Source organism: Ischnura elegans, chromosome 1, assembly GCF_921293095.1.
Source record: "Ischnura elegans chromosome 1, ioIscEleg1.1, whole genome shotgun sequence".
Taxonomy (NCBI): domain Eukaryota; kingdom Metazoa; phylum Arthropoda; class Insecta; order Odonata; family Coenagrionidae; genus Ischnura; species Ischnura elegans.
Window position 1 is genome coordinate 41,928,056 of NC_060246.1, and position 16,874 is coordinate 41,944,929.

At 35.8% G+C, this 16,874-nt stretch overlaps 1 protein-coding gene across 1 annotated transcript in view; it reads left to right on the forward strand.

The window, feature by feature from the left end:
• Positions 1 to 4,422: 4,422 nt before the first annotated feature.
• LOC124159323 (titin homolog) overlaps positions 4,423 to 16,874 on the forward strand; it is a 32,031-nt gene continuing 19,579 nt past the window's right edge. Inside the window, exons 1-9 of the mRNA XM_046535070.1 lie at positions 4,423 to 4,501; positions 5,222 to 5,343; positions 5,421 to 5,596; positions 6,442 to 6,674; positions 6,815 to 6,989; positions 8,634 to 8,838; positions 10,696 to 11,003; positions 12,226 to 12,436; positions 16,678 to 16,835. Of these exons, the coding sequence (XP_046391026.1) occupies positions 5,261 to 5,343; positions 5,421 to 5,596; positions 6,442 to 6,674; positions 6,815 to 6,989; positions 8,634 to 8,838; positions 10,696 to 11,003; positions 12,226 to 12,436; positions 16,678 to 16,835 (1,549 nt within the window). The 5' untranslated portion in view covers positions 4,423 to 4,501; positions 5,222 to 5,260. The remainder of the gene's footprint in view (positions 4,502 to 5,221; positions 5,344 to 5,420; positions 5,597 to 6,441; positions 6,675 to 6,814; positions 6,990 to 8,633; positions 8,839 to 10,695; positions 11,004 to 12,225; positions 12,437 to 16,677; positions 16,836 to 16,874) is intronic.

A 16,874-nucleotide genomic window follows, 5' to 3' on the forward strand; every position in this document is an offset into this window, starting at 1 on the left:
TTACTCTCTAAAATTTATTTATATGGCTGACTTAATACATAATAGGTATATGTAAACGTATTATTATTGTTCATTATTGTAATTTTTGTTTGCTCTAAATTGTTTTAAAGGCACCTCTGCTAAGAAGAAACTGACTCGTTCATCATCTCTTGCTTCTCCTGGGCACCTTTCTGTTGATCAGATCGAAAAGATTGTTCATGCCTTTTCTTCGGATGAAGAATTTTTGGATTCGACTTCAGAGTCAGAAAGCGAAGAGGAAATGCCTGGTTTATCCTTGCCAGGTAAAGATTGTCAAACCTCAGTCACCAGTACCTCTAGGCACACCCTAACCCCTCCGTCTCCAGATGTCCCTTCGACTTCCTCTTCCGTTACCCCTGCAGCTCCAGTCCCTTCTGCTTCCCTCCTCCCACCAGATTCTAATAGCCCAGTAACATGGACTGTGTTCCGTCCTTCCCTCCCTAGTATTCAATTCACAGCGACACCCTGTCTTAAAAGAATGCCGCAAATTCAAACACCCCGCGGATATTTCGACCTAATATTTTGTGACGAAGTATATAATTACGTTTTGATGTAAACGGAAAAATTTGCTGAATCACTATTTTTGGATAGTCCTTATGAGAAATCAAGAATTTCTGCATGGAAAACTTTAGAAAAGGGAGAGTTTCAGCTTTGGTTGGGTCTTCTATTTTATATGGGGTATATTCAAGTAAATAGACTCTAAAGTTATTGGAAAACTGATCCACTTTATAGAATCCCCATATTCAGGGAAAAAATGAGTCGAGATCGTTTCCTAATGATAATGCAAGCACTGCATTTTGCTGAAAATCCTGGTGTAGGGGAACCTGATCCTTCAGACAGGCTCTATAAAATTAGACCATTGATTGATATTTTTCATAATGTCATGAAATCAGTTGTGTATCCGAAAAAGAACCTCTCAATAGATGAGTCAATGGTCCTTTGGACTGGCGGCCTAATTTTTAGGCAGTACGTCCAAGGGAAAAAGCACAAGTTTGGGATAAAAACATACATGCTAACTGAGGCTTGGCGTTTGGTGCTTCGAATACATGTATACACAGGATCGGCAGATAAAGATGTTGGAGGCTGCGGACATGCTGGGAAAGTGGTCCATTCCCTCCTAAATGATTTTAAGGGTGAGGGGCATTCCGTATTCATGGATAATTTTTATAATAGTGTGAATTTATCAAGAGAACTGCTTGGGAAAAAGTTCACACTACGGGGACACTAAGGGGAAACAGACAAAACAACCCCTCAGAAATTGTGAAAAGAAAATTGAAGAAGGGGGAGGTAATACACCGATGGTCTGAGGACGGTGTTTGTGTGTTAAAATGGCATGATAGGCGTGAAGTATTGCTGCTAAGCACCGAATTTGGCCCAGAAATGGTTGATATCTCCGGAAGACCGGGAGTTAAAAAGCCTCAAGCAGTTGTAGAGTACAATCGCTCAATGGGAGGAATTGATCATTTTGATCAACTGTGTGCTTATTATACCTGCGAGCATCGCACACTGAAATGGTATAAAAAACTTGGAATCCATATATTTCAAATGATGCTGTTGAACAGCTATGTTCTTTTCAACAAATATAGTGGCGAAAAAAAACCTTCATGATTTCCGACATGAGGTTATCGGGTCTCTTCTACAGATAGGTCTGGAACACAGGGCTACTCCTATGAAAGTTTCCAACCGGCTTTTCCCCCAACCTACCCCTTTTTCCGCCAGCGGTAAGAAACATCTCATCCAAAAGAGGTGTAGGGTGTGCCATAAACAGGGCATAAAAAAGATGGTGACATATATGTGTCCCGACTGCAAGGATGAACCAGGTCTCTGCATCAAGTTTTTTCAAGATTATGAACGAGTGAAGGTTGAAATAATTTTAAAAACCTTGTAAATAAATGTTCGTATTGTAAATAAGAATACATATTCCATTTATGGAGATTGTGTAAACCATGTCAATTTCGTAGCATATCTTGTATTTTAATTGATTTGCTGAGCATTTTATGCTAAAAATATTTTTAATGTTTAGTGTTTTTGAATAAAGAACTTAAAATGAAATTTCGGTAAATCTTTATTGCGGGATACATTCAAAGCGTCTCGCATGCGGATGCCTTGAATTGAAGCAATGGATTTTGCTTCAAGCAAAGAGGAAAGGCCTTGTACCCCAATGCCCCCCTCTCTTCTATTCCCGCTACCGTTAGTGAAACCCTTTCTAGCTATTCCCAAGGAAGTCCTTCGCCTGCACCATCCCTCTCGGGCCCATTTACCCCTGTCCATTCTTTACGCAGTTCCGTCAGGCTGTCGCGCCGGGCTAATCCCTTAGTATGGACTTCTTAGCCCTATTCCTTTCATTGCTGGTCCGGACTGAAAGAAGCACCGGTCTCCCAAACACCCCGAGGGTATTTTGACCTCGTGTTCAACAAATATTTCTATAAATTAATTCTCCAAGAAACTGAAAAGTTTGCTGAGCACTCTTATCTGGAAAGTCCCAATGTCAAAGCGCCAATTCTTTCGGGGAAAATTTTGGAAAAGGAGTTCCAAGTGTGGCTGGAATTCTTTTACCAAATTGAACACATTCAGATAACTAGCTTAGAGTTATTTGAGGACATAACAATGGGCAGCTGGCAGTGTGAGTGTGTCTTGAAGTGGCAAGATAGAGCTGAAGTCCTGATTTTGAGCACAGAGTTTGGAGCGGAAATGGTGGTGGTGCCCGGTCTTTTGACACTTTATATAATTCATACATTCATCATGCCATTTTGTGAAATTGATAATTAAATTAAGAAAGATTTTTAAAACTATATTGGATTTAAATGCGAAAATAAAATTTCCGATACAACTTCGGTGTGCTGCGGGTTGCATAACCGAGGGTCATCGCCATACGCGGATGCCTTGAATTCAAGACATTTTTTTTAATTAATTTTTTTTAATAGCTCGAGATAATTATGTTTGTAAACGATTAAAAAAAGCATTAACTATGATCTTGTTATAAAAAATTAGTTCAGCATGGCGGTATGTTTTGAAAAATTTTATTAGCATAGAATGGGTTAAGACTAGGGGGAGGGGGAGGTTTAAGGAGCAGCGAATGCGTAAGGAATACGGGAGGTGCGGGTGCCCTCCCCCAGAAAATTTTTAAGATAAATGGCAAGTTTTACGGCTTACTGAAAGATATTTTATTAACCTTTACACTTTTCGATAAGTAATATTTATCCAATTAACTAAAATGAATTAAGTTTTAAAATTTCTCTGAGTTCTGGAGGGGTTTTTATCCCCCAAAACCCACCCATCCACTGCCACTGCCCAGGGCAACCTTAGGGAGGTGCCCGCCTGGCCTATCAATGGAGCCCCCTAAAAAGTGCACCTGAATGGACAGCATGCCTAGCTACTATCTGTCTGCACACCATTTTACAAATTTATTAAGAAAAAGCGACTTTTTTCAAATGGTTTGGAAGCCAAGTCCTTAGCCAGTGGTTCTCGCCCTCAGGGAGGGGGAGGTTGACCTCTACATTTTGGAAAATAAGTCACCGGAATCTGTGTAGTTTAACTTAGTATGCTTAGATTTCTATTTTTATGAAAATCAATTTAATTTACTGATTTCTTAATTTAGTAACTCTCTCAGAGATACAACCTGAAGTTTGGTTGTGATAGGTGAGGATAGTGCGGCTCATCTCAGACTATTAAGCCACAGCTGCATGTGAACTTTTCATACATTCTGGGTAAAGAAGCCAGTATCTTTCGTTGGTTCATCTGCAAGTTGGAGGATTTTAAATTGGCGGTTTTCAAAGGCTTCACTAGTGATTTCTGTAGATTTCTTATGCGTGGATATTTGGCTGTCTAAAACCAATCATCTGACTATGGTTGCCAAAAAAAATTACAGCTTGGATTTACTTCACAAGACTTGCAAATATTATGGAATATTTGTCTTCTAGTATGCCCTTAAAGATTAGGCACTTCATTTAAGGGTATACCAATGTTATTTGCAGCTGCCTTGAAGGTATAATATGTAGAGTATCCTAAGTTATCTTTGTAGTATCCCCACTAATTTTCACCTGCCCTTGTGTTGATGACATTTCTTTTTTAGTATTCAAGCTTATTTTTAGATAAAAAAAGAAATATCACTGAACTTACGATAATAGTGATGAAGATGGATGCGATGATATGTTTACAAAAGGATGGAGTTAACATTTTTGTTTTGTTTTGAGCTTGAGGGCTATTGGGATCTCAAAAAATATTATCACGGTTCTTTAATATATTTATTAGGGAAAAAGAGATAATTTGATACTTTTAATTTAAATTAATCTCAAATTTAAATTGCTTTATCCAAATTTCTCCTCTCTTGACACACCAATTCAGTTTTCAGATCTTCGAATGACCGCGTTCATCGGTCTGAAGTCGCAACGCTACCTGTTGGATACTGGTGCAACTTAATTACAAAACAATAACAAAGTCAGGCTGCAAAATGGGTATTTAATTGTGATGGTAATCGTCGTCGGTGAGTTATTATGAATCATAATTTAAGGTGCCTGCTGACTTTCATAAGATAATGTTTTTTGTTTGTATATAGAGGCGGGTTACATCGTATGGTGCACGCGTATCTACCAAATTTCATGGCGTGTCCTAAGTCGGTAAACGCTTCCCGAACTCATCGCACATAAGAAATACTTAGAACGTATAAGTGATGCATATAATTTTGCTACTTTGATTCTTCTGTGATTTTTTAGTTTATAAGATAGAACACGGTGTTGATGTGTCCCTTATATCTTCTTCTTGTGTTTATTTACACATTTTGGGTAGTTGATGCCTGTGTGTTTTCCCTATCGCCTAGCTTAACACAGCTCGGTGGTGCTAGTAACATCTATCCCTAATTTTTTCCCTCTAATTTTAATGTATTCCTTATCACATGAATTATAATTTTATTTAGGAAAGGATTTTAGTATAACTCCAATTATAACTGAAGTTCAATTGTAATTGTAGTTCCGTAGCGTACGTAGGTTAGTGTGCCAAAATTTTAAATGTTTTGGCGTGCTGCTTTGCGTTTATGAGTTATCGCAATTATTTTTTCTTAGCACCTCAGCTGGAACTGCATCGAACATGGCCTGCGTATTCTGTGATCCTTATAAATGTACTTCCCCAGCAGAGGCGAACCGAAGCTTAAACAAAGTAAGGAACCGAGTATGTAAAAGATTCTAATGATTTAATTTTATAATTTCAGGTACTGTGATGCTCTCAGTATCGGTGCATGTAAGGAAACATGGTTATTAACCGAAGTGATGCCAAGAAAAGAAAGAAGGAAGGAGAAATGCTCCAAAACTCTCTACCCGAGAGCCCTAAAAGGTTCTTATCCGCCAATTTGGTGCCTTTAAAGAAATATCATGTAATTTTCGTGAATACTATAGAAAATTTATTTACAGGACTAAAGTTCATGCTCAGAGAAAATTTGCTCAGGGGTCTAGTCTCAGCAGCCCAACGATGACACCAGTGAAGGATAAAGACAAATCAAAGAGCAATGGATCAGTCTCTTCATCAGAACTCATTCCATCCAAGAGACCGAAAACAGAAGATTTCCTTACCTTTTTGTGCCTGAGAGGTATGGTAAACTACAATTAAGGGTAACAATTAATGTGATAAATATTTTAGGTTTCAGCCTAACCTGAAGATCAGCTTTCTTTAGTAGATACTCAGTTGTTGTCATAACCAGTGGTAGTTATCATTCCCCAAATCATTTTTCCATGTTTTATTATAATGCAAAGCTTTTTACTGCTAGATCTTCATTTTAATCTCTTGGTGTTCTCTAATGGAAAAATTTTGAAGGGCTAGAACTTCATTTTTGTCTGGCTCAAGCAAGGCCGTGGCCAGAAAATATTTTTGGGGGGTTTATGGAATAGTAGACAAACATAAAATTATTTTTATAAGATAAATAAAATAGTGTATACGGTTAAATATACATATTTATTATAAACCCTTAAAGGAAAATATAAAAATATTATTATAAAATTGAATTTAGCCTTCTAGCTTTCTTTGCAGCGAACAAATGAATTAACTCCTCGGTGTCGATGCCAATTCTGCGGTCCCTCAGGAGGCTCATAAGTCACTCACATCTCTACTAATTCACAGCACTATTATTTCACACACTGCACTACAATTACACACACTGCACCTACAAATTCTCTTAGATAATTGTTGACTTAAGTCGCATTGGACTACTAGATGTCCCTGCGCCGCTATATAATATCGTTGTGTGAGCACCAAGCGAGCATAAAGTGTCTATTTAATTTTTATCATTTCGGGGGGTGATCAATCCCCCTCTATCCCCCCCCCCCCCTGGCTACGGCCTTGGGCTCAAGTACTGTTTTTAATCAGGAAGGGCAAAAACGTTTTTTCCTTTGATATTTATGATGTTTTGTAATTAATATTCATTTTTTAATTCTTCAGGAACACCGATTCTTCCTCCTAGGCTAGATTTCTTCAATCTTGCATCTGTCCCTGATGGTCAAGAGGATGAACAGGTGCCAGTCCAAGAAGTCACTAAAGATTCAGCACGAAGTAAGACTGTTCCCACTCATTCAAATAGCAGACCTGCAAGCAATCCTATGCCTCCCCCAAAAAGTAGTCCGAAGTTAAGTGCAAAGGCTACGGAGAAAAAGACTGATGCCTGTGATTTACCTGTTAGTACATATGTTTTTACATTCCATTATTATGATAGCATAATATTATTTGGAATGCCATAAAAGCTGTGTCTTTAACCAAAGATTATCCAGTGCAATATACTGTTTTCTAATTATACCCTTTTTCCTACACCCATCAGACCAGTGGTACAAGCAGAAGGAGCGAAAGAAGTGAATCTAAAGATTCCACCTTAAGGAGTGGACACAGTATCAACAAGAGACCAACCACTGCCGTCCAAGCTCTAAAGAAAAAATATCAAGAGCAACGTCTGGCAAAACAGCGGGGAAGTTCTTTGAGTAAACTTGCTCAAATAGGTTAGTCATAATATTACTATCATCATGTGTAGATTTTCTTTCGAGCTATCTTTTATATTTGTTGCCAAAAGGAAAAATTTAACTCTCTCAACTAAGATCAGATGATCAAAAATTGCTACCCATGAGTACCTCATTGATATTATTTTTATATTCTCCAAATTTATGTTCTCTCAGCTTAAATATGAGTGCTGAAGTATATTCATTTGTGATACCTTCACCTGTAACTGTAATCAATCAAGCACATGTCCGCTCACTTGTATGCAAGTTTAATAGTAATGTGGCATCATCACCTCACAGTGTTCTTAGTTCCGGATTTATTCAAAAATGAAAGGGGATAACATAAATTGATAGAAGCTTAACTCTTGAAACGTTCACAATGTTGCGCCTATGTGTCTTTCCATTATGTTTTCAAGTTGCATTTAGGATAAAATTATGTTTTATTATCATTATCATCGTAATCTATGCACTCATTCACCTTGTCTTGTTTGATTCTCCTCCTCTCACAGATTTATCTCTTCGAGCTTTCCTCTTCTTCCATATCCTCTGCTCCTATGGTGTGTTCCATATTTTACTATTTGCCTCGGCCTCTAGCACACTGGGTTGTGCTTAGCCACTACAAGTTTTCTTTCTGTGAAGTAGCTTCATTATTTTCATTCTCTAGGGCAATAGTATCAATTGGGCATATCTAATAAGGTTGATAACGTCTTGCATTGTCACTATCACCATGCGGCTGATCAGCTGTCCGTATTTGCTGGGAATTCGCATGCTCGTTGCAGTGAGAATGACTTTGCCAGGCTCCGTTCTTTCCTTTCATCTAGGAGTTGTTGTGGTTGGCCTTCTCGTGGTCCCCAATAATGTCTTTGGTATCCACTCTTTCTTCCCTCTAGTATTCTTTGGCTTTGATCAAACCGTCCTCTTTGCCCCATCTGCCCAGGATGTCTATCTCCTCTTGGGATCCTGTCGTATCTTGCCAGCAATGCTTAGAATTGTTGTACCGAGCTTATGTTGCCTAAGCTCTTTTGCTATGCTGATTTTAGAGGTATCACATGGGTTTTGAGTCTGCCAATGTCGGAATCTTCAACTGAACAGTGGATGCTAATGCCCCATTGACTCTTTGTTTTTTTCTATTCATTCACTGTGTCACCTCTTTCATCCTTTGTTCTTGAATACGCTGCTCCATCTTCAATCCCTCATTGCTTATTTCGGATGTTAGCTGTTTCATGATCTCTTCATTCTCATCATCATCAAACATGGATCTGCCTCCAGCAGCAATTGCCTCCCTGATAACTTGTTTGCAATTCAACTGCGTGGCATGGTGCCTGGCAATGTAGTTTCCGACATCGTGCAGTGCTTTTGATGCATTTTTGCAAACCACTTTCCTGCATCCTTGATCAAGCAGTCAGGGATGTGTGGTTCTTGGAAACCAGGGCTTCAGGCTTCAACTTTTCTTCAGTTGTATCAATGTATAATTATTGCCAGATAAGTAAATGCATGCATATTCATCATCATTCAGGCATTAATTGCTCTGTTTGTTGGAGTTCAAATGCATAGATGATATTTCGATTAATTTGAGTCTTTGTAGTCACCTTTTTCTTACAAACTGTATCTAAAGTTTTGCATTGATTATTTTTATTGTTTTTCCAGTGAAGGAAAAAAGTATGATGCGTACAAGATCATCAGCTGTGTCTGAGTCCATCCACCTAACAACTCGAAGTCAACCTGTTGTCAAACTTGAAAAACTTTCAAAGAGCAAAATACTGAAAAAAATTTCAGGAAAGTCTGTTACTCCTCCCAAAAAAGAGTCGGCTCCGAAGAAGGCTGTATCCAGAAATGCAAGCTCAAATAAAAGGTAATTTTGAGAGATTAAGCAGGATGAATATCAAATATTATTTAAAACCATATCCCAATAGCAAAAAGTTTTAAGTACATGTTGTTTTTGCTCTCATGTATGTTTGAGATTTTTCCTCAAAATTTTAAATAATATCATTCTTAGCTTTAAAATTCATATTCGTAATTGCAAATAATCTGTATTGGTATTTAGTCAATGATTATATCACTTCATAAGCACAGTTTTCCATTCATGGTTGGTTAAAAATCTGATTTGCTGTTCTTTGTTTCATGAGTCATAGTATTATCAACGTTTCAACATTGATTTTTTTGTATTCATATTCATCAAATATTCCGTTTGTATGTTGTTTTCATATTGTAATGCTCAATGATTAATTGGCTAATAATTGCCTTGTGAACTATGATGTGGACGGTTATCCATTGAAGTTGAGCTGGCATCATTATTGGCACCACATGCTTATGCTGTAGGCTATAGAGCATGTTCGTATGCAATTTAACTCAAGAGCAGTGCTGTAGTAGGGACAGTACGGCGTACACCCTAAAATCCAAACTCTTTATAAGAGCACCGGTTAAAATACCTTCGCGGCTGGATGTATAATACATGTTCAGCTGTCAGAATTTTTGGTGAGTGCCATCTAAATTTTGTTTCCAACTACAGCACTGCTCAAGAGTAAGATGATTGAACAAGGTACATGGTATTTGAAGGCCAGGTTTTATACCCTTTATTCAATAGATCTTTACTGAAGCCTGTATTAGATCTTCTCAAAAGCCACAGTATTTTTAATTTGGAATTGAATCAATACGGAAGCATGGTAAATTATGAAAGTACCGAAAAAATACATTTTTACTAATACATTTCCTGTAAGAGATCTCATATATTCATAGTTAATGTTGTGTACAGCAAAGTAAAAAAAATGCCTTCTAACTGAGGCATCATAATTTGCTAACTATTGAAAAGAAAAAAGGTTGTCAGCTCTGTCATGAATCATTAATATTCTGTAGGTAAAAGGTATAATAATATTCTTAATAGACTATTGACATGCATGTAATAGATATACGTATGTAGAACTTGCTTTGAGATCATAAGTGTGAACACCTAAATACTACAAAAGTACCTACTTTCAAAAGATAGCTGTCTATGTCAGTTGTTTGTTGTAGCTATGAAATTACAGTAGTCATTATCACTTTTAATAGCTGCTAAAACTAATGCATTGAAAAAGAATCTAAAATATTCATGGTTTCCTGATTGATATAAATGAAGGTTTATATTATAGAGAAAATAGTTGACTTTTCCTCAAAATTTAATTTAAATTTCTGAATTTTTTTTAAACTGATAAATTTTATGATAGAAAGTGCTCAATTTTTCTATTTGGGAATCAAAAACTGACATTTTGAATGTTTAGCTTATTCTTTAGAAATAAGTGTATTAATTATAAATTTTTGAAGTACTGTGGAGCTGTAAAACTTGATTAGCTGCTCTGGAAGTTTCTCAATGTAATTCTTGGTTGTTGTTGTTTTTCGTACTTCAGCATCTCACAACACAATAATAGTTATGTATGTAAGCACTAACTCTTGAATAATCTAATAGCCTCAAGATAATAATCACGGATTCATTTTTCACTGATTGTAGCATCATTGGTTAATTTTTGGCCATAAATTATGGAATAAAATAATCAGAGAACAGAAGATAATCATTGTTCTTGAATTATTGATTATGTAATGACTATGACTATTAATACCACCTGTTTGTCTGCATGAAAATAATTCAGTTGTGAATTTAACTTTGTTTTCGTTTATTATTTGTAGATCTTTAGTTTTTTGTGTTTGACAAGAGCTATCATTGGTCTTTTTTTGGCAGGGTTACTCGGAGTATTATTCCATCAAAGGAGAGTCCACCAAAAGCATCCAAATCTTCAAGTACTCCTAATTCAGCCGTTAAAAGTTCTCCTAAGGTGGAAGTGAGCAATCCAAAAAGAGGTAGCTTGAGAAGTCGTGGGAGTTTACCATTATCCGAAGAGGAGAGTAACCTTAGCAAAAGGAGAAGTGTATCTCGCCCAACCCCAGTGGGAGACAAACAGCAGACCAAACCTCAAAAAAGGGATTCAACAAAGCTTGCCACTGGAAAAGCTCAGGAAAAGAAGTCTCATGGCTCAAAGTCTACTAAGGGTGTGTATCTTTATAATTTTTGCTGATATTTTCCTCTTAAAGTAGGTTTACACATAATAAAACTCATACAATTAACAAATCTCTAATCCATCCTGATTCCTGCTTTGTAATTCTTTCTATAACCCCATGTAAGAGCTAGAATTCTCATTCTATACGTGATCTTTATTATCTTCCTTCTTTCCCACTTACCTAACATCTTTCCATCTTGTCACAGTTTTCAGTATCTCCTCTCCCCTTTGTTAACACTCTATTCACACCCTTTATCTTGGTCTCATCTCCTCTTAACTCTTACTTCAAAGGTTTCTGCAGTGTCATGAAGATGATTGGTCCATATTTTCTGGCATTTTCACTGTATCGTTGTTACCGATGGCAAACTAAATTTTTAAACTGTCCCTTTTGCTTGAGTTTGTGGCTATCTATTTCAAGCCTCAAATTTGCTCTTGAGAGTTAAGAAAAATGCAGGACTTGGTCTTCTTGTGAGAAATCTTCTTGCCATATTGCTTGCAATGTTTGCCCAAGGTTTCTTCCTACCCGCGACAAGCCTTTTTCTAACTGGATTAACCAATTAATAACAAAAATTAACTAATAGCAATTACAGCTTGATCTGCATTGTACGTAATTGATTTAATTATCAATCCACTTTGACTTTGACTGCATTTAGCTGTTCTGCATTCTCCTTAATTATCTCATGCACATCAAACAGCATTGTTTCATACCTCAGACTCTGTCTACCCCTTCCTAATTCTTCAGCTATCCTTACTTCTATGGTCTGAGTCATATTTCGAGAATACATATGTACAATATACCTATTTTTCTATAAAATTCCCCTTTCTCTTCCCAACCCTTTCAATTATTTCAAACCTTTTATTCAATATCTATAAAACTAGCAAAGTCATTAAATCTTGGTAATTCTATAAGTTCCCTTCTACATGATGCAGTCCTCTTTACTGCAATGATATCCTGAATTGATTTTATCCTTAATCGTGGATTAAACAAAACAATGTTAAACTGGATACACAACTTTCTTAGTGATAGCAGGCAAAAAGTAGTTCTTGATGCAGATGCTTTTTAAACATGGGACAGGGTTTTGAATGCCCTCTAGAATTAATTATTTGATCTTTTTGAACATCATGTTGCTGTTTTATATTTAATGGTATGCAAACTTATTCAGTGAAAAATAACATTGTAATAAATTCATTTTTTGCTTTTATTTCTTATCAAGGTGGTGGAAAAGAATTTGCAAGCTCTCTGTCTGACTTTTCATCTGATGATGACCAGCCATTGATTAGAAAGACCACAAAAATGTCAATACAAAATGTCAGGAGAACCAAACTAGTGAAAAAAGCTCTGAAGAGAATTGTGATGAAGAATAAAAAACCAATGCGAATGATAACCCGCTCTCAGCAGCATAGATCTGGAGTAACCACTAGTCGGTAAGTTTCTTTTTATCGACTAAATTCAAATTGATAAATATGATGATAGTTTTATTTAATAAAATAAATTTACTTTAGATTTGAGTGATGCAAAGGAAAACTTAGCAATTTTAGTAGGCCTTTCCATTATTTTCAGTCGTATTATTCAATTTAGGAAATTATTTGTTGATTTTAATTTATGGTCTAAGATTTTGGTAATTTACTGGATGATTTTGAGTTTTTTCAGCATGGTTGCCCATCATTAATGATTGTGGGTTCCTCTCAATACTATGATTTTAATCATTTAATATATTTTTCATATTCCCCCAAAGGTTTTTTTTTCATTTGCACACAATTAGTGCCCTAGTTGCAGTGAAAATTTTTTTATTATGAGGCAGCCCTGATTTTGGATTTTAAATGTGCAAACTATGGTATCTCCCTCGCCTTAGTTGTTGCATGATCAATTTGTAGATGAAAATTTTTGCCACTTGAACAATCATGAAGATGACATATGATGTATAATCAAAGCCATGTGATACTTACAGTACTTTACATCGAATGTGAAGGAAATCTGTATTTTCTGTATATATTGAGAGCAACTAAAGATCACAGTCGATGAGTTGACTCGATAAAAGGGAGTCATATCCTCTACAATGCTGTATGTCTTCATGCCATCAAGTTACTTGCATTGTCTGTACTCACCTCAGTCAACGACAGGCCCTATCTGCTCAGAATTTAAGAGCTGCTGTGTGGCTGTCCTCCACATCTTCCGTCATAATATGTGACATCTTGCAATTATGAGAATGGCATTGAAACGTAATGAAAATTAATGGTGTGTATCAGAAAATTAGGTGCATTAGGGCACCTTGCATTTACAGCAGGAAAATCACTCATTATAATGCTAACTCATTAAAGCTGATGTCTATCAAATGTTGCGTCTTTATCATGCTGTTATAGCACAGAAAGTAGAGTTTATGCAATGCATGTATATATTTATCCAGTGGGTAATGAACCTATGTGACAACTTTTACTTTTAAGAAATAATTACATTATCATAATGTCTACAAAAAAAAATGCCCCATTAGTCGAATTACACAGTTAAATTGATCTATGTATTAATAATCAGATCAGAAAATTCATTAAAATTACGATTTTTACGTAACAATAGTAATAATGAAGTCGCTCAGCAAAAATTCCTAATCTTCCTCTAAACTATCGCTCTTCACTTATCTCATAATTTTTTTTGGAGCCATCAAGGTGATAATCATAGGAGGGGACTTCTTCGTAACGCCAGCCTCCATCTCAAGAAGAAGTTGGCTGAGTGATATGGTAGGGCCTTTTAATTGTTAAGCAATTCTCCGTCAGTAATCTAGCATGGCTATGTTAACACTAGGACAGGAGTTTCGCACTACCTAGAAGGAAGGTCATGGGTCATTTTGACCCTTAAAATTTATCAGCATGAAATACACCCTTCTTAATCTGGAAACTTTATTTTTTTCTTCTCAAATAACATTATAAAGGCTTTTTCAATTTTTATTGCATTGAAAAAAATTTTATTAACAATTTTGCCAAATTAAACTATTTCAATGGATCATATCATGAACTATTCATCAATAACTGTTCCTAGGGATTGAAAGACGAGACATCTTGCGCAACATCATGCTTATTTAGAGAAAGTTTCTATCATTTGATAAATGATAATTTTGCAAAAACTTTTTCCCAATACAAAATACCAAAAATCACATCCAAGTAGAGACACCTCCATGTATTTGTATTTTGAAGTAATCACTTTTGTGCACATGTTGTAGATACAGTTATTTTGTTTAGTACATTTTCTGCAATCATCTCTCTTGCAATGGGAATATGGATTGGCCTTTTATTTTAGTTTTAAAATAATATGTCTCCAATTTCCTTTTACCTATTTCTGAAATAATCACAGATAAATAATAAATAATTATAATATGTTTTATTTGCCCAAAGACCAACGTACATTTGTCAAGGTATAAGGCATGTCAATCATAAGTTACTCAACAAAACATAAAGTCAGTCTACACATATATCATTAGCATTCATAACAAAGAAAAAAAAACATTGTAAAACATTTCATCAAGCCATTCCTTTACTCACATAAGTATTCCTCCAAAGAATAATAGGAACCTAGTAGAAGGAAACTTTTTAATTACACTTTAAATGCATTAAATTCTTAAATATTTTTTAATAATCCAATATGGATTGTCTCATTTCCAGGCATGGATTATTTATGATTGCCTCTAGTTTTGAAAATGGAGGAAAAGACTCATATTCCTGTCAACTTTAATCAAATTTTGCACTACATATGTCAATTCCAAATGTAAGCACTATGCATACAACGGCCGAATGAAATTTGAAGTATATTTAATGCTAATCCGCAGACTTAGTTAAGTGAAGGTAAAAGTTAAAACCATAAATAATTTATTTTCGTAATTTAGGTTAGCCCCTACCAGAGAAGTGCTCATACCTGTGAATGGCATTTAAATGAAAAATGAAATGTTCAAGTTCCAAACTAGATATGAAGTGATGGATATCAATTAAGAGAAAATAGATATCAGCTATTAGTAGGTGAAGAAAATGCAAAGGAAACTTGACGCCGATGCAAAGAAAAGTTATGGGTCAAAATGAGGAGAAAACATCAAATCCCTCTTCCCACTGAACTCTGGCTGAGCACGGAAGCAGGCATATTTTCAGTCTCCCTGAGTAGAGAAATTAAGCACTACATAGAGACTTAAAGATAATCTAGCAGCAAACTCTTAGCCACCTAGAATAAATATTTGAATTTGAGGTAATAAGCGACTATTTCTCATACATAATCACCGCTCTGAAAAATGAGCTAGCATCACTCTAACTGAATGTCTTCTGAGCGGTTGCATTCTTGGAGAAATTCCATGACTGGAGCACTCGCTTCCCAAGTTACAAATGATAATTTGTTTTGTTCTGTCTTCTTTTAACTCTCCTTAAAGCAGTTAATAATGGACATGAGTCCAATTACTCTAGTCCTGTTATGTTTTGCCCATACTTTAGTTATTTGAAGATGTCGCCAATTCGACTTGTGCTTAATACTCATAAAGTAATCCTTTTATTTGATATAGTAGCAATAAACATGGCATGATTTTCAATAATTTTTAGCCAATTAGACCTTTATAATTTGAATCCTGGTTGTAAACATTCACAACATAATAATTTTTTTCTGAACTACAATCTTAATTGCGCATACTTCAAGCACTGCATGAAATAAGTGACTTTGTACGCAGTCACGTGCACAGGTGCAAAGTTATATACACCGATGAATGAAGGGCACCATGAAAAAATAGGTATTTGGCATAGCCGGGATTCGAACCCGAATCTCTCGATTGCCGGTCATGCATTCTAGCCAATTACACCACAAACCCATCGTCTCTTCTCAGGGAGATCTGGGTTTGAATCTAAGCTAAGCCGAGTATTTTTTCATGGCAAACTTCATCCAATGGTGTATATGCCCATTTTTCTTGTGACTAGGGTCTGTAGTAGCATTAAAAAGAAGAAAGAGTTGCAGAAGTTAGCATTGAAAAATTCGTTTCTTTGCATAACACTTTTAATTTTAATGAGTCATTTTCATATATGTGGATGAAAGCATGTAATTTTTGGCTAAGCTATGATGGCTTTGCGTTTGTATTATTTTTTAACAGGACAGTGAGATAAGTGTTATTAAGTTAATATTAAAGTATTAATGTTAAAGCATTATTAAATATTAAGTATTATTAATGTATTTTAGAAAAAAATAATGCTCAATAACGGTAATGAAAATCAATTCAAAACAGCCTTAACTAAGTACAAGCTTAGCCTGAAAAAAAGAGTAGTTGTATGAGTAATTAGAAAATATTTTATCTATGGAGAGCAAATTTTACCTTTGTCCTTGAAGGGAAGAATGGTAGTTAAAACCAATAATCAGGAGTGTATCAATAAGTTTAAACATAACTGTAAATTGTACCTCATATCTAAACTGTGCAGGTAATGATAGAAAGGAAAAGAAAAAGGCATTAAAGTGAGCCTTGAGTCCCTATTACCGGATGCTTTGGTGTCACCAGTGCTATTTTCTTGAGTGCTCTGGCCAACAGCTAGGAAGCTGAAAGTGCTGCCATGTCACTGGTTTAAATAGCCTGTTGTCCAGGTTTAGTCAATACAATTTTTATTGTTTTAGATTTTGATTAATAGAAAGTTTTCCAATTTTATTTTCATGCTCTATTCAGAAGAATATCTCACCGACCCACACGGAAAACAAAGGAAGCTGCTGCTGTGTTCATGGAGCTTATAGGAAAGAAATGGACGTCACCAGAAGAAGATACTGGTGAAGATGACTTGGTTGCTCTTGAAGACTTTCCTGATGTTCGGAAATTCAACAAGTCAGGTATAGTTTCTTTCATGTTTATTTGATCTTATGTGTGTA